Genomic DNA, 17,751 nt, shown 5'->3' with positions numbered 1-17,751 from the left:
CAGGCAGAACCGGGTGGGGCCCTGACATCACTCTTCTAACAAGAAATAAACCCAGAAACCCGGTGCTTCCCTGGAAACCAAAACAGCTCTTTTGGAGTGACAGGTCCCCAGGGGACGGCTATAAACAGCAGCGGGGGTGACCACTACCCGGACCGCTGGGCCCGGCAAAAATCTGGGGGGTGTCTGGGCCCCTGGGGCCCCGCAAGCGCCTGAGGCGGCCGCCAGATGCCCAAGTGGAGGCGAGGGATGGCGCCCAGCCGTCCAGCCCCCAGGGACACGCTGGGCCAAGGGCCGGGGCCACCACAGGCCACCACAGGCCACAGGGTGGCGCAGCCGGCCCGGGCCCACCCGGCACACACCAGCACCCGTGTGGCACGGAGGCGGCATCAGGGGAGGCGCCGGGGTGCGGAAGGCAGGGCCGGGGGGGCCTGGAGGTGCCAGGTAGTGAGCGCCCAGGGAAGCCCTGTTGTGGCTCCTGTTTTGCTAGGGCACGAAGGCCACGCTGGACAGGCTTGCCCGAGACTTGAGCTCAGGCCCCGTCGCGTGCACACGTGTGGAAATGCTTCCAGGCGGCCACTGCAGTGGCCGGCGGGGTGGTGCGGGGAAGTCAGACCAGAGTTAAGCGCTGCCCTTCCCCGGCAAGTCGCATCCCGCTCTGGGCCTCGGCTTCTCCAGGGTGCTGCGGCCCTGCCCGGCGGCCGGCCAGCCTCACCCCGATCTTGTCACTGGCGCCTCGTTCCCTCCTTGAGCCTCGGACATCACCCAGCTCCTACCAGTGGCACCGAACTTCTCTCCCAGGCCGAGAGCCAAGGCCGCTGTTACTCTGGCCGGGGTGCGGCCTCGAGGGGGACACCGAGGCCCAGAGGCAGGGACTTTCCCTGGAGATGGGTGACCGGACCTCAGGGTCGCTCGGGCAGTCACTTGGAGGCCCCTGGGCCGGCGCCCCTCCCCTGACCTGCTGTGCCTGTTTCTCAACAGTCCCACACTGCAGCCACTGCCCCACCCTGGGCCTCGGCCTGGAGCCGGCGCCACTCACCGGGAGACTCCGGGTGTCACCGTCCCTTGTGGTCCAACCTCATGCACCCCTCAGTCGCCCGGAGACACACCCAGACTCACATGTCTGGGAAGACCCAGTGACTTAGAGCCCTTGGCCTGGGGGGGTGGGGGGGGAGGGGCTGGAGACAGGCAAGACCCCCTCTGCGCTGGGCCTGCCAGGCCCCTCCCCTGGAGGCCAGCCCAGCCCAGAGTGGGGTCCAGAAGCAGCCTTGTGTCCCTGGGAGCCCACCGCCCCACCCCCTCCCTCCCCACTCCCCGTCCCTTCCTTCCCCCCCAGCTCCCTCCCGCCCTCCCTCATGGAACAAACCTAGAATTCTAGACCTGAGAGTCTGGGGTTCAACCTTCTGGAATCTGAACGGGCTCTGGCCCAGAAGCTAGGAGACCTTCAGAATTCCAGAGGCTGGTCCTAGACAGCTCCATCTCGGGGTGGAGTCGCCGTGGGGGCAGCCTCTCTGGTCTGGCAGCTGCAGCCGCGTGAGGTGGGGGGGCCTGGCCTCCAACAAACTCAGGCTGGGGCCCCTGCTGTGCCTCTGAAGCCGAGCCCCACCTGCCACCCTCAGGGCCCGCAAGCAGGGCACCCCTCTGCCCAGGCCTGGCCCCTCCGCTGCCAGCCATGCCCGGGTCACACCTGCCCCTGCGGCGCCCTTCCTGCCTCTGGCGGTGCTCACAGGGGCCCCTGGGCGCGAGCCTGATGCCCAGGTGACCCCAGCGTTCCCCGAGCTCTCTACCTGCTGTCCAGATGCCCAAAGACGCTGGCAGGAGAGTGAGGGACCACGCCTGGACTGGCCACGCCGTGCAGATGCTCGGGCGCACGGGCACGAACCCCCCACTCCTGTGGCCAGATGCCCCGCCCGGGCCATGCGCCCTGCGCCCCTGCTCGCACGCACACACACCCACACGGTGGGTCTAGGCTCCGATGGCGGCTCCGTTTCCGGGAGCTTTTCCTGTTGTGATACCACTGGCCCGTCCCTGCGGGTGCTGAGCAGAGGTGCCACAGTCAGCCAGCGCAGGTAGGGCCCCTGGCCCCCGCCAAAGCCCTGCTTCCTGAGCAGCACTGGTGTGCACGGCTGTCCACTGGCCGCACCAGCAGGCAGGCGTGCAGCACCGGTGTGCGTGCCAGACACACAGGCCACAGAATCAGACCACGCAGACGCAGACGGGCCCAGACGTCCACCCAGCCAGACACGCTTGCCCCCCGCCCGGTGCCAGCGCACCTGGCCAAACCCAGGTGGCACCAAGGCCCGGGGCCCCTGCATCAGGGGGCCACTGTGCACCATAGGACACGCCCCAGGTACCTGAGTGCAGGCAGCGCCCTAACCTGGCCACCATTTCCTCACCTGAGAGGACACCGCTGGCAGGCTGCGCCGGTCAGCGTTTGCGGCCAGCAGGGGAGGGGGCCAGGAAGCCGAGTCCCACGGATGCGAGGCCACTCGGAAGCCCCCGCACTGCCACGTTGCAGCAGCGGCGGCGCGGTGCCGGCTGAGGCGCAGGAAGCCCCGGGGTCGGGCCTCGGGCGGAAGGAGGGGCAGGATCCCTCGCGCGGGGCGCCAGATCAAAACAGCTTGGGGTGAGGGCAGCCTGGGCCCCGTCGTCCCTCTCCCTCGGCTTATCAGCTCCGCCCCCTTCGCTGGCCACGCCCCTCAGACCCCGTCTGGTCTGCCGGTTGGGGTCTGTGGGTGGGTGCGCCCCAGTCCTCAGGGGGACACCAGCGGCCCCTGGGGTAGGGGCACCACTCAGGCCTCGGGACAGGGGTTGGTGACTCGCGGCAGCTGGGGCCCCGGGACTCCTGCCAGGCCCCGCATTATTCACCGTCTAGGCAGCACCCAGGGCCAGAGGGGACTGGCCGAGTCAGCTCCCTGGGGGTGTCCAGGCCCTGGCATCCGGGCTCAGGGCTGGAGCTGGCACCATGGTGGCTTGAGACCTGTGGGTAGGCTGGGGCGTGGGGGGTCAGAGGTATTTAAGGGGGAGGATCCATCAGGCTCTGCAACCACAGGCTTCCTGGGCTGAGAAAGCCTTTTTCTGGGGCCTGTGAGAAGGGACGGAGGGTGGGGATCCCCGCCACTGGTGGGGGGTGCCTGTGAGGACTGATTGGAGGTGGCTTAGGGGGAGGGAGGGAAGCCCAGAGCAAGCCTGCAGCGGGGTTGTGTGGGGGGAAGCGCTCCTCCCCCAGCCAGGGAAGGGTGCCCAGAGCCTGTCAGCCAGCGGGGATTCAGAGGGGCAGGCCTGGGTGCTAAAAACAGGGACTGGGCTCCCCCAGAGATGGGGTTCCCTGAAAGCCCCCAGAATCACTCCAGGCTTTGGGTCAGACTTAATGCAAAGCCACGGGAGCAGAGGGTGATGGCCTTGAGCAAGGTTAGAGCAGAGGGGCAGGGGCTGAGTGGCCAGAGAAGCCTCTAAGGGGGCCTTTCTGCCCACCTCCTCGTCCTTGGGGCCAGCATGGCCAGGAGCCAGCCCAGGTCAGAGGGAGGAAGGTGAACCCCTGTGCTGCGGACCTGCACTTCTCCGGAAGCCCCTTCTCTGGCCTCCACACCCACCATCCTGACTTCAGCTCACACTCTTTAAACGGCCCCTCCCCCACTCCATCCCATTGTGGAGTTTCCCAGCTATTTCCTCCTCCTGGCCCCAGTATCACCCTAACTCCTAGGCATGTGACAGAGCTCTGGCCTTGATCTCCAGGCGGTCTCCCTGCCCACGAACACCTCGGCAACTGTGTCCATGTGGCAGGGCAGTGCTGGTCCTAGCTAGGGTGGACACCAGATTTGAAGAAGTGACGGCCGAGAGGTGCCCAGAAAGCTCTTCTGTGGGGAGGCCCGTGGAAACCAGGGCTTCGTGGATGTGTAGGAGTTCCCCAAGTCCGAGGGACATGGTGTGGCAGAAACCCCAAGTGCAGCACGTGGGAGGAAAGGAGCCCGAGGCTTCGGGGAGCGACATGTGAGGACAGGAGCGGCCGGGAGCGGCCGGAGGCTGCAGTGCTGCCCTCAGTGGGGGAGAGAGACGAAGGAAACGTCCCGCTTCCTGTGCCCTGGGTAGGGGCAGTGTTTGCTCTGGGGGACACACGGGCAGCGCCAGCGGGCTCACCTGCCCTTGCCCTGGTCTCGCCAGTGCTGCAGCTGCAGTCATGGAGGTTCTCGCTTTGCAGGTGGGAAACTGAGGTCCGGAGGGAAGGAAAGCCGAGGCCAAGGGCTTGTACATGGGCTCTGGGTTGTCGCCACCCCCCGGACTCCACTCCTCACCCTGCCCCCTTGCTTAACGGTTTGCACAGAAAGCTTGGGAGGGAGGGGCTGAGATGGTCTGGGGGGCCAGATGGTGGGAACAGAGGCCACTCTCAGGATGCACCCCCGTGGCTGTGGTTTCCTGTGGGGGCCTTCCAGGGAGCATCTATTCTTAGCTTGGGACAGAGCCTAGGGCAGGAAGAGGATGGGGTGGGGTTTGGAAGAGGTTGGGTGGGGGTTGGGGGGCAGCTTAAGAGGCGCTGGGTGGACCCCAGGCCAGGGTGGGCTCAAGGTGCAGCTGGTGTCTGGTTAGTGTCCAGTCTGCCTGAGGGCTTTCCCTGTCCTTAGCTGGTTCCGGCTGCCTCACTCCCCCTCTGTGGCTGCCCAGTGAGCTCCCGGACCCTGCCTGGCACACCGGCCGCCCTCTGCTCCACGAGACGGCTCCCGCTGCATTTCTGCCCAGCAACGCCATCCTTCCAGGCCCTTTCCCAGAGAACCTGCAGGGTGCTTTGAGATCCCCAGACCAGGGGCCTCCTCTACCCCAGCCTGACCGCTTGGACATGAGATACCAGCCATCCCTTTAGACTGGGGGCTCCTGGCTAGCGCACCCAGAAAGTCAGGCAGTGCTTCCTGTGGGTACCCCTGCCAGGACGGCAGCGGTCTGTGGAGGGGCTAGGAAGCGCCTCTGGGGCGGGGTTGGGGGAGGGGCAGGGAGCAGGAGCTAGGACAGGGTGGTGCCCTGGGAGGACAGGCCTCCACGAGGGAGAAGCCCAGGAGCCAACCTGACCGCCCCTCCACAGGCTGCAGTGTGGGCCTGAGACCCACCTTGTGAGCCTCAGGAGATGGTGTGAGCGTCGCAGCTATCCGTGCTGTGACCAGAAGACCGCGGTACCCATCTCACGGCCAAGCCCGGTGGCTCCCAAGTGCCCCCAGTGCCTGTCCCTCAGTGAGAGACCGAGGATCCGGTGGCCAGAGGACCCAAAGGGGAAGGCTACGTCCGTGCTGCCACAGTGGACTCCTTCCCGGGCCAAGCTGGCCAGGGTCTGCAGCGTGCCGAGTGCCCCTGGCCGAGCCCTGTCCTCTAGGTCGGCTGGGGCAGGGCCAGGCCCGTGGCCTGGGCGTGCCTGGCAGCAAACTGGGCTCGCGGTCGAGTGCCTGGGTGGACTCCAGCGCCCGCGGCGTCCACAGCAGGCGCCGACAGCGAGACGCGAGATGGGAAGTATGAGGTGGCTGGGGGGGGAGGGGGGGAGGAGCGCCTCCTGCGCAGAACTGGGCATGGGGGTGCAGGGGTGCGGTGAGACCCACAGGGGCAGTCAGTCAGTCAGTGTGGGTAGCAAATCTTTAGAGGGCCTCCTCGGGCGCGGCCTCCTCGGGCCGCTCGGCGCTTCAGCAGCCACAGGCTGCTGCGGTCACACGCGTGGTTTTAACTATAGGGCCACGGGGTGTGGGAACCCTATTTTTTAACATTTCCGAAAATCTAAAATTACTCTAAAATAAAGTGTTTATTAAAAAAACATGCACTCACCAGTAGGCCAATTAAATGAAAATACAATTTCCCACCCCACCTAAAAAAGTCTTTTTAGAGAAACCACCTAAAATATTTCCAGATGAAATAAGGGGTCTGGGCTGGGCTTCTGGGAGGCGGCACTTCAGGCCCGACGCAGGAGTCACCCCACTTCTGGCCGGAGCTGTCTCTGGAATGACGCCGGGGGTCTGCTGGGGGGCGTCCTGCCGAGCGCGGCTCTGCCGTCTGGCCGGCGGCCTGAGGCGCGTGGCTGCGCTGACGTGGGGTGTGGGCAGAGGCCCCGAGGCCCCGGGACTAGGCTAGGCGGGTGCCAAGGTCGCCCCTGGAGGCCAGCCCCCAGGGGTGCCAAGGCTGGGTGGTGGCAGTATGTGGCCTTGTGACCCTTGGCCCTGGGCTGAGGGCGCATGATGATGCGTCTCCACCCTGTGTGTGTGTGTGTGTGTGGGCAGCCCCACAGCCAACAGCAGCGGCAAGTCACTGGCCACAGAACTCAGACGAAGCTGCCGCAGGGGCACGGGCAGGACCCAGGGCCTGCGGTCACGCACTTGCCAAGGGCCGGAGTCCGGGTTCCGCTGCCTGGGGTCACATCTAAGGGCTGGCCAACACCCTGCTCGGGCCTCGTGCCGCCTGCAAGCCCAGCCCACACGTGTGCGCTCTCCTGCCAACAGAGGCCCGCCCTCAGCACAGAGCCACAGAGCCACAGGGCCGGCGCCGGGGGCCTGCGGGCCCACCCGCACAGCGCCAGGGACGCTCGCGTTCCGAGCTCCAAAACCCGCCCGCGTGGCAGGACCTGGCCGTGTCCCCTCGGGTTCTGTGGTGACCACCTTCCCACGCTGGGGACGGAGGCCCCGTGGGGGGGACGCAGCCCCGGGCTGGCAGGGGGTCACCGGCGGTAGCGGTAGCGCTTGAAGTGAAACCACAGCTGGAAGATGCCATTGGCGAACTGGCAGCGGAAGCCGTGGCGGTGGGAGTACTCCCACTCGCGGCTCACCACCTTGAAGGCGATGTCCTCGTAGGGCGGCCCGGCGTGGAAGCGCAGGGTGGCGAAGTCCCTGTTCCCGGCGCAGGCCTCCAGGAAGTACTCGGGCGTGGAGCGCTTGTCGATGAGGTCGGGGTAGAAGATGTTGAACTTGTAGCCCTGCACGATCTTGGGCGGCGGGTTGTCGAAGTCGTAGTGCGTCTGGTTGTACTTGTTCCACTCGAAGCCCGTGTGCACGCGGTTGAAGAAGCGCGGTTTGCGCGGCCGGTACTTGTCCGCCCACAGGTAGGCCTTGCCGGTCAGCGGCATCTCCACGCTGAACTGCGCCTCGTCCTGGCCCATGCCCTCCTTGGCCCGCCGGAAGAAGATGTCCTCGGCGCTCTCGCTGGCGTCACCTGTGGGGGGGCGCGTCAGCCTGGGCCCGGGCCCCCCCAGCCTCAACGGCAGTGGCCCGCCGGTCGCTGCATGCAGGCGCCAGGGGCCCGCGCGGCACGCCCTTCGTTCGCGGAGGGAGGGGCAGCCGCCCAGTACCTGTGACCTGGAGCTGCTGCCGGGACAGCTGCAGGCGCTGCAGGTCCTCATCCGGCTCCAGCACGTGGGCGTCCAGCGGCAGCTCGTGCGTGGTGAGCAGCCGGGGGCTGTACCTGCCCGCGTCGTAGTCGTCCAGGCTCTGCTGGATCAGGTCCTCCTCCATGAGCACGGCCTCCCCGTCCGCCTCGCCCTCTGCCGATGCTGCTCCTTCCGCCTCCGGCTCCGGGGGGCCGCCCTCCGAGGGCCCAGGGGGGGCAGGGGCCGGCTCCTCAGGCTCCAGGCTGCAAACCAGAGGCCGGGTGGGCGGCTGCCGGGGCCCTGCAGGGGGTCTGGGCAGGAAGGGCGCGGCGGGTGTGGCCTACCTGTGTCCCGGGGACTGTGGCTCCTGCTTGAGGATGGGGAACAGGGGCTCACTCTCTACCCCCTGCTCTTGCTTCAGCTTATACAGCTTCTGCCGCAGCACGTCCTGGTGACGCTCCCGCAGTCTGGACAAAGCAAGGGTTACTTCCAGAGGCAACAATCGCGAGGGGTCTGGCCTCCACAACCCCACACCCTTTGGCTTCGTGAGACCCTTCTTTTGCTGCGAGGCTGAGGGGCAGCAATGGTCACGCACTGGCTGGGGTTACTAGCCCAGCTGTGGCTAGTCCAAGGTCAAGGCTCTGGCCACAAGGACACTGACTTGAAGACATGGGTCATGGGCCCAAGAACTGACCCCTGGCTGGATGAGGGTGTGCCCCTGTGACTGGAGTCTACAGAACAGGCCGAGCCAGAGGCAGGGCTGGTGAGGAGGGAGTTTCAGAGGCATTTGCACAGGCGCCATGTTTATAGAGCGGTGCCAAGGCTGAGAAGGTGCAGAGTTGGAGTGCAGCCTGGCATTGTGGTGCCTGCAGACAGTGAAACAAAGGCCTGGCAAGGAGGAAGAACTGCTGATGGCCAGCCCTACCTGTCCCGACTCCAGGTGGGCACAGGGGACCATGGCTGGGGGCCTTCAGGAGGGCACAGGCATGTAGGTCTCCAGGATTAGCCAGCGATGGCCTCACCCCGTGGGCCGGGGCGGGTGGGGGTGGTGCTCCTGGGTGGGTGCCCACTTGCTCACCTGGCCCGCGCCATGTGGGCCCGCAGCTGCTGCAGCAGGCTCTCCCAGTAGCCCATGTCGAGGTTGGGGCCCCCGGCTCGGATCTTGCCCTCGATGCCCTGGAAGATGACCTGCAGCTGGCTGTATGTCTTGCCCTTGAAGACCGACTGCACATCAGAGCTGACCGAGGCGTTGACGCCTTCCCGCCTCTCACCTGCACAGGATGGGTGCTCAGTGCCAGACAATCCCTCCGCCTCGCTGTCCCCCCCCGGGTCTTGCCTCTTCCCTGGTTTCTGACTCAGCCATGATCCTGGCTGCATTATTTGAATGCACCAAGTTGGCAACAGGCCTTGGATCCTGGCCAGTGATGCTAACTCCCTCGGTCTGAGGGAGGCCAGGTATGCATTTCTGAGTTTCTGAGTCTGACCTGAGAGTTTGGGAACCTGGGCATCCAGGTTCCTGTTTGAGCGCCTTGGCCCAGTGAACACAGGTAGCACTTGCTGTGTATGGCACGAGGGATGCTGTTCCCAGGCTCTATCCCGGCCATTGTGTCTCTTGGGAAGTCCGGAGACCTCCCCCCACCCCCGACCCCATCTCCTGGGACAAGCAGGTTCCCTGTGTTCTGCAGGAGACTCAGATTCTCTTGAGGTTGGAGGTTCAGAACATTCCCTGCCTCTGGACTGTAGAGCCCCTGAGAATGGGGCAAGGGCCCCCCTCCATGCTCCAGGGTACCAGTCTCCTTGCTGCTCAGGAGTGGCTAGGGTATGGAGTCCTGCCCCAGGGCCTTTGCACACACAGTACTTGTCACCACTGACTTTCCTCCCCATCCAATCTGCTTCCTAGAGCCCACCCACCACTGGTGACTAGTGAGCACGCTTCTTTTCCCAGGAATTCTCCCCCCACCACCACATTATCCCTTGGCCTGGGCTCCCACGGGCTCTGGCTGGACCCACACGGCGCTCAGTGCTCAGTGGTAAATGGAAGGTGGGTAGCCAGCTCCAAAGCTGGCTTTTCTAGTCCTGCCTGTGGTCAGGCTGCAGAAGACCTGAGTTCCTCCGGACAGCAACCTGGGGCACCGGAGTCCGAGATCCCGTCCCATGCTGGCCACCAAGCAGTCCTGGGTAGCACCCGCTCGGTGGCAGGCACTGGGCTGGCGGCCTGCGCACCTCTTACTGCAGACACGTGACCAAATTCGAACTTGACAACTCCCAGGCCCACCTAGGCAGAGCCGCACCCTGAGCACGCAGACAGAGCGGGGCGGGTGGGTCTGTGCCCGCTCAAACTGACAGTGCTGGTGAGCAGTGAACCGGCGGGCCAGCTGCCCCCAGGAGAGCTACGCGCCGCGGAACCCCGCTTGCGAGGGCCCAAGCCTGCAGGTGGCTGCGCCTAGGGTGCACCTGAGCACCCCGCAGCAGGCGCCAGGGTCCAAGTGAGGTACCACGTTTTGGGAGTGAAGGCAGCACTGTGGGGAGCACCCACAAGCAGGCCCCCCGGAGAGGGCACGGGGCCTCTGGGGCCCACTTGCTAGTGCACCCCCCGCTAACCGGCGAGGATTTCCAATTACAACAATTACAACAGAAAAAAGAAAAATGAAAAAAAAAAAAAAAACAAAAAAACAGCCCAACTTAATCTAAAAAGAAAAAAGGTCAGCACTGGCTGCGGTTCGGTTCCGTTTTCTGTAAATCACGCTGAGGGAGAAGCAGGAAGTCATCCCCGAGGCACCTGGCGTTTCCTGGGGCCTGACCCGCAACACATACTGAGCGGGGCTCCCTGGTGGCGGCGGGCCGGAGCGCACACTGGGAACTGCCACAGCCTGGGAGTGACCAGCACCTCCCGCTGCCCCTCAGCAGTGGACTTCCCCCATCTGTTCTGCTCCCCCTCTGTCTCTGGCGAGTCCTCTCACCATTTTCCTGCACCTCTGCATGCATGAGTAAATCTTAAAACAAAACAAAATACAAACAAGGAGGGGAGCACCAGTGAGAAAGGGGAGGGGGCGTCGAGGCCCCCAGTGGCCGGCAGAGACGGCGGGCTTCGTGCACAGAGAACTTCGGAACAGGGGGCGAGCGCAGCACGCCCCTGGGCTTCCTTCCCCACATCCAGTGGGCAGCTTCTCCGACCTCTGAAGGAAAAGGTCTAGTTTTGCCTACACAGTTCTGCATGTAGCCAGACGTCACCAGCTCCGGGAGAGCCGGAAGGACTTCCTGCCTCTCAGAAAGGACCGCAGGCTATGCCTCGCCGAGCTGGTCACCAACCTCAGACAGGGGGACGCGTGGCCCCAGGAGGGCTGAGTGCAGGGTAGTCCAGGAGGTGCCGGGCAGCAGGTGCCCTCGGCAGGGTGGGAGACACAGGGCAACGGAACCTGAGGGCACGCGGGGCCGGACCCGCTGCGAAATGCAGCTGGAGGCCAGTCGGGGGTGGCCTGCGGCTGCACCGGGAGTTACTGGGCAACGGCCTCGGCTCACCACACACTCCCTGGGCCGGCTGCATCAGCCTCCGACACTCCTGGTCACAATCGCCACAGGGGCCGCTGGCCCTGCGGAGGGCCCCCAGCCAAGGCGCCCACTGCCCGGCAGCCTGGCTCTGTACCCAGCCACATTCCTGGCCATCACTCTGCCCAGTGCCCCCAGTGAAGTCTTGAAACCCAGGACAGACCCTGCTGTCACCAGCACCTCGCCCTGCCATCAAGTGGCCACCTGGAGTCGGGTCTGGAGGCCTCAGCACTGAGGCCCACCAAGAAACGGGGAGTTGATGAGCGCCCAGCAGGGGAGAGCCCCTCGCCCAGCTTGCAACCGCCTACCAGGGCTGCACGCTGCTGGTCAGAGGTCTCGAGAGGGCGGGCAAGAGGGCAAACAGCCTGCAGGTGCTGACGGGCCCTGCCGTGAGCCCGAGGCCCCCTTGGGCAACCCGGCCCTCAGCGCTCCCATCTGAACAGGACGTGCGCCCGAGGGCACACCCCTCGCATGCCGCTGGCACCTCGGTGCGGACATGTGCTGCCTCAGGCTACCTGGCCCCTTGCCCGAGGCCTCCAGTTTGCGGAGCTTGGAGATCTCGTCCTCCGTTATGATGGTCATGTCGCGCCAGAAGTCCGCGTTCTTGCCTTGCTCGAGCTCCATGTACACCTGGGGGTGCAGAGGGGATGGTGAAGGCCTGTGCGAGGTCCTGGGGGCCCTGGGTTGGGTGACAGGCCAAGGGTACCTGGATGTCCTCAAGCAGGTCCTCCATGTCAGCCACGGTGAGCCCGTTGAGGAAGGTGTAGGGCTCGTGCATCTCCACGGCCAGGTCATCATCCTCAGCGCTGATGTACTTGGCCAACAGGTCAATGGGCTTGGCCCGGCCATCTCGGATGCGGATCTTGGAGCTGCCAGGGAGCAGGGGCGAGCTCAGAGGCAGGAATGTTCTCTGCTCTCAGGACCCTGACTTTGGAGACGCCAGTGTAGGAGATGGGGGGGAGTTTGGCTCGCAATGGGTAGAGGTCAAGGAAGGCGTCCTGGAAGAGGGGACACTGGGCAGAGGAGGCACTCGGCCACGCTGGACAGGGGCCGGGGACCACCTCCCTCCCGTGGGTGGGGCCCGAGTGCTGTGGGGCTGGGGGTAGAGGCCACTCCTGGTCCTCCCTGTGGGAGCCCTGGGCCACCCGCACAGGCAGAGGGTGGACTGCGGCATGGGTTGGGTGGGGCTATGGGCTCAGGGGCATCGCCACAGGGTCCAGCACTGGCTGCTCCCTGACACAGCTCCCGGGGGGCGGTCACATGCTGATGGGGACTTGGGGGAGAGGGTAGGAAGCAGCACACGCACAGCAGGGCTGATGCCGGCAGGAGGGCACAGGGACGGGCCTGGAGGAGCAAGCGGGGAACTCAAGGGCAGCAGCAGACGCAGGCGTGGGGCCAGCAAGAGCGAAGGCCCAGGGCAGACACAGGGTCCACACACCGGGCCCAGAAGACAGTGGGGCAGGCGGCCACCCCTGGCTGGCCACTCACCGCAGCTTGGCCTGCTGGAGGTGGAAGTTGTCCTCCTGCTCCTCCCACGTCTTGAAGTGCTCTGCCTCCTTCTCCCGCTGCAGCATCTCCAGCTCCTGCTCCCGCATGGCCTTCTCCCGCTCCCGCTCCAGCCGCAGCTGCTTCACCTGAGGGCGCACGGGGTGGGGGGATGGGGCCTGAGAAACTGGATGGGGGGGCCTGTGGGAGATGCCCGATGCCATGGTGGGCTAGGGGGTCTCCTGGGGTCAGGGACTGAGCCGTGACTCAGGTCTGTGGGCCCCTTCTGGCCACCCTGAAGGAAGCATGCAGAGTGAAGCTGAGAGGCGGGAAAGAGCTTGCTGGAGACGGAGTCCTTGACCCAGCTGTGCCTGGAGCCACTTGCGTCGGATTTTTCATTTAAGTCAGCCAGGTGCTGTGGCCAGGGTGAGCGGGTCTCGAGCCCCAGGGAAAGCCTCTGCCCTCCTGCGGGCGGCTGGCCCACCTTCTGCAGCTCCAGCCGATTGTCTTCCTGGATTCTCTTGTTTCGCTCCTTCAGCTCCTTCTCCTCCAGGTGACTGATCCCCTTCTTCTCCAGCGCCTAGAAGGCCAACCACACCCCCTCTGAGCAGGGGCGCTTCCCCTCCTCGCTCTTCCCCGCCCACCAGGAGCCTCGGACACACGACTGTTGTCAGGCCAAAGCATTTGCTCTGTGGCCAGGAGAGCGAGGCAGAGCGGGCAGTGACCACCCAGTCACACCTCCCAGATTCTCACGGGGGGGCAGCGCCCCCAGAGCTACTGGCTAGCCTGACACAACCCACCGTTACAGAGCACCCGGCCACATAGGAGACGTGCGCCAGGATGCAGGAGCATCCTGGGGACACACGGGAGCGCCTCTGAGGGCTACTGCTGACCTCACGCTCCTCGGTCGCCAGCACGTGGGTACAAACGGGTCTCCACAAGAGGCCCCTTGGGGTACCCTGGACACAGTGAGTGGCTCTTCCCTGTCTGCCCTCACCTGGGCGGGTGCTGAGGTGAAAGGCTTGGAGACCCTGATGGAACGGGGCTGAGCGCTGCTCTTCCCAGCCTCTCCCCCAGTGCCCAGGATTCAAGGCCCCTGGACCTGCCTCCCAGGGGTGCAGGTGCCCTGTGCCGCACAGCAGAGCTGAGGGCCTGGGAGGGACCAGGTGACCCAGTCATGCCAGGGCAGGAGACTGTGGGCAGGCGACCCCGCCTGTGGAGAGCCCACAGACACATGCCAAGTGTCCCAATGGGGCCTGGCACTGGGCAGTGTTAGGGCTCTTCTGTCACTGCCCACTCTGGTGGGTCCGAGCACCAGGACAAGAGATACGGAGCCGCCGGCCTGCTGACCCGTCCGGTGCCCTCCCTACACCAGAGGTCTGAGGCTGAGTGGGGGTTTATGCCCAGGTGCTGGTCACTGGAGGGGCCAATAAAACGCCCCCGCTGCAAGGCGCGCTCCCCGAGGCAGGCCGGGCTCCCAGAGGCTGGCGGGGGCAACGCAGGGCACACGCCTTGCCGAGCACCGACGCGAGCCCAACTCGCACTTAGCCAGCACCTCCGTGCACAGAGCGGCGCGGCCCCGGGCCCAGGCCCCTGACCGGCAGGACCTTGCCCGAGAGCAGGAGTCAGGGCATCTCTGCACTGCTCACATCTCCGCTCATCTTCCACGGCAGCTGCCACCTGCCTCACGGTGGACTCAGCCAACCTGGCTCCATACAGCCCCCGCGAGACGGGCCCCGGGGGCACCACAGGACCGTGCCCAGCAGGCGCGACTCACCTACTAGAAAGGTACTGGGGAGGGACAGGTGTCTTTAAAAAGAGTATCGGGGAGATCGGAGGGGCCAGGAAGACCCCCCGGGAGAGGGCTCACACCAGCTGAGACGCGAAGGACGAGGAGGCCCGGGCCAGCTGGGCTAGCGCACACGCCCCAGGGGGAGGGCGCCTGTGTCCAGACGGCCATGGGGACTGCCTGTGCCCACGTGCTGTGCTGGCTTGGTCTGTGTGCTCCCCTCTGCCCCCGTGACACCCACATCCCACCCTGGAAGCTGCATGGGGCTTTCATCGGAAAAACGGTCTCTGGAGCTGCAGTAAGCTGAGGTCAGGCTGGAGCCCTAAGGCAATGACCTGTGACCTCAAAACATAGAAACCTGGGTGCAGGGACAGAGGGGTCGTGTGACAATGGGCAAAGCTTGGAGTGAAGCAGCTCCAGGTCTCAGGCAGCCGGCCTGAGCAGGGGCTGGGAGGCGGCGGGGTTCTCCTGCAGGGGCCGCCCCTGTCTCAGGTGCCAGGTCTCTGGGTCAGGAGGGAGCAGAGGGAGGGGGCAAGCGCTGCGGCAGGCCGTGCCAGGCTACGCTGGCAAGGGGCTGCAAGGTTTGCCACCACCTCTTCCAAGCGGGCCAACAGAGCAGCTGACTGCGGAGCCCTCGTTACCCGCCGCTGAGGCTGGGCCAGTCTGAGCAACGGGCACCTGAAATTCCACAGAGGGGTCAGGGACGGCCGAGGACTGAGGGGCGGCAGCGCAGCGCACGGGGAGGGCGACGAGGGCCGCGCGGCCCTGGGGGCGGCTCACCTTGCTCCAGATGAAGGCGCCCAGGAGGTTGTTGTCGCCGAAGGGGTTGTCGGCGTTGGTGTAGCCCATGTACTCCTCCCCCCAGCCCATTTTCTCCCGCTTCTTCCTCTCTTTCGCCTCCTTCTTGGCCAGCCGCCGGGCCCGCTTTTCCTCGGGCGTCTCGAAGGCCTTCATCAGCTCCTCCTGCTGCTTCCGCTCCTCGCGCAGGCGCAGCCGCTCCTGCAGGCTCTGCTGCCGGCTCAGGGCCACGGCTGCCTCCTGAGGACTCTGGGAGGGGTCTGGGGACGCCGAGCTGGACCCGGAGGAGCCCGGAGACCAAGAGCGTGTGCGTCGTGGGCGGACCCACCGGCCCCGCTGCTGCCGCCGCCATCGCTCATCGCCTGAGTTGGACCGAGAGGACCGGTCCTGTGAGTGACATCGGGGCGGTGGCGGGCTCCTGCTCTGCCTCTCTCGCCGCTGCCACCGCTCTTCCTCTGAATCTGACCTGCAGGAGGAATCCACAAAGGCCTGCTTACTGTTTGTGGGTCGGCCATTTACCTGACAGACCTGTGCTGACCGCCTCTCTAAGTGCCAGGAGGAGTTCTAGATTCTGGAACACAATGACGAGACAGTTCCTACCCTGCGGGCTCATGTGGGCTCATGACTACGCCATGTAACAGCAGACACTGCCATAAGCCACGGAGAGCAGCGAGCGAAAGCTCAGGATTTCCCTGAGTAGGGAGGAAGCTACGGGTAGAGCTGTAAGCACTCCAGGCACAAAGGCCCTGTGTCTGCCGGGCGGCAGGCACAGCGAGAGGGTCTCAGTGGCCACAGAGCTGAGCGTGAGGAGGACAAAGGGAAGAGGCGGCGAGGGCAGGCACGGCTAGGGTGGATGGCGCAGGTGTGGGCATCGGGCCGCAGCACCTGACAGCCTCTGATGTCAAGGGCAGTCTTACCAGAAGGCAGTGTTTAAGCGAGTCCTACAGGACAGAGGCGCGAGCTGGGTAAGATGGACAGGAGTACAGAGCTGGCAAAGGGCACCGGGAGCAGGGAACAGAACGCGCAGCCCTGTGGGTGGGCGCTAAGGCGGGGGCCTTCCCGCGTGGAGAAGACCAACTGAATCTGGACGGGCGGCATTTTGTGAAACACAGCTGAGCAGCGTCACAGTTGAGCACAAAAGTTCTTAAATACAAACTAAATTTGATCCATTTTTCATCGACAGCACTGATTAATTATGAAATCTAGGCTAACTGATTCATAGGAATAGTTCTAATACTAGAAAGCAGCAGCAAAAATGACAAAGATGATAATCACCAGCTAAATGCCCGCGTGAACCAGCGCTAAAACAGCAACACCGGCCCGACCAGAGCTGCACACTTCCTGACAAGGGCCCCGGGCTCTGCGACGCGGCGCTGGGTGGTTAGCTCAAGGCAGCCGCGGAGAGCTCGGAGACGAGAGGCCAGGGCTGTGCTCCACTGCGGCAGCCCGCCCTTGGACGTGAGGAGACCGGTCGCCCGCCACCCCCAGTGGATGCCCGAAAGCTCTGACACTATCAGACCCCACTGAGTTCACATCTTCTGCGTTCATACAGTTTGTTAAGTTAGGTGCAACAGAGATTAACAACATAACTGATACAATCTTACTAAGTAACAAACCATTAAACAGGGAGGGCAATATACCCACAGAAGTTAAGTGAAAGTCTCTCAAAACACCTTATTCACAATATTCATGGACCGTGGCTGATGTGGGTTACTGAAACCACAGAAAATAAAGTTACACATAACGGAGAAATAAAATTTTATTTCTGGACACCAACGTTTGAATTTCATGTAATTTTCACCGATCACGGAATGTTCTCTTTCCTTCCACCCCCCTGCACCAATTAAAAGTGTAAAATCTATTATTGGTTCACAGGCTGTAGCCTGCCAATCCCTGGTAAAAAAACATTTCATTTTTTCCTCTTTTTGCTTGTATCTCCTGGGGCTCCTGGGTGGCAATGATACCCCATAACTTAACATGAAAAGCCGCCCTGTGAGACCCAGAGGACAGAGGACAGTCAGCTGTGTGCCTGCAGGTGACTGCGGTGTGGCCCGCACCCTGCAGGGATGGCGCCAGTACACGCCTCGGGAGGCGCCAGGGACGGGTCCCGGGGTCCAGCCTGGGAGTCACAGCGAATTAGCGGTGGGACCCAAGTCTGCGCGTCCCCATCGCCATGCTGGTTCCTTCAGGGTGGAACAAACTCAAGCCAAGTCTCGCCAGGTGCCCCATCGCCAGAAGGAAAGACTCCGAGCGGGGGACGCTAGGACCCACGTCTAGGACCCGAATCCTCACACTTGCATCAACAGTTCTTCCTTTAGCCCCCCACTGTCAGCAGTCCATCAGCAAATGTTGTCAACCCCACTCCTGAACCCCTCCCAAACCAGGCCAGTTTCCCGCAGGCCCCCTCCGCCTCCCCGCGTCCCTCCTGCCTAGCCCCCGCAGCCCCCGGCACTGGAGAGACTCCTGTGAGTCGGCCCACGGCGCTCCGCCGCCCGGCATTCTCCTCTCGGAACACGGCAAAGCTCCCACTACCGCACACAGGCTGCGCCGGCGGCGTCCGGCACTTCTCCGACCGCCTGTCCGCTCCCCGGCCTCGCTCTCCAGCTCCCCGCCGTTCCTCCACCGACCAGGCGCCGCGTCGGAACACCTCGCTTTCCGTCTGCTCCCCGCGTCTCCTTTCCCAGCTCTGGCCAGCGCGGCCCCCACGCCGGCTACAGCCTCGGCCCGCTCAGGGGCGACGAGCTCGGGGGTCTGGAGGCCGCAGCCCCGGCGCCGCGCACGCAGGGACCCTACCTGCGCTCCCGGCTCCGCC

The 17,751-nt window shown here is 64.6% G+C and overlaps 1 protein-coding gene across 1 annotated transcript; it reads right to left on the bottom strand.

The window, feature by feature from the left end:
• Positions 1-5,761: 5,761 nt before the first annotated feature.
• CACTIN (cactin, spliceosome C complex subunit) lies at positions 5,762-17,749 on the bottom strand (the record flags this gene model as incomplete). The annotated part of the gene is made up of 10 exons (XM_012729418.1): positions 5,762-7,167; positions 7,304-7,584; positions 7,666-7,788; positions 8,400-8,592; positions 11,383-11,497; positions 11,574-11,736; positions 12,356-12,501; positions 12,837-12,932; positions 14,922-15,405; positions 17,733-17,749. Coding segments are annotated over 10 exons (2,109 nt in total), but the record flags the coding sequence as incomplete, so codon positions are not given.
• Between the last annotated feature and the right edge of the window lie 2 nt (positions 17,750-17,751).

This window comes from Condylura cristata, unplaced genomic scaffold, assembly GCF_000260355.1.
Source record: "Condylura cristata isolate star-nosed mole 26May11 unplaced genomic scaffold, ConCri1.0 scaffold00025, whole genome shotgun sequence".
NCBI lineage: Eukaryota > Metazoa > Chordata > Mammalia > Eulipotyphla > Talpidae > Condylura > Condylura cristata.
The sequence above is the reverse complement of the archived record's forward strand: the minus strand, read 5'-3'. Positions and strand labels throughout refer to the sequence as shown.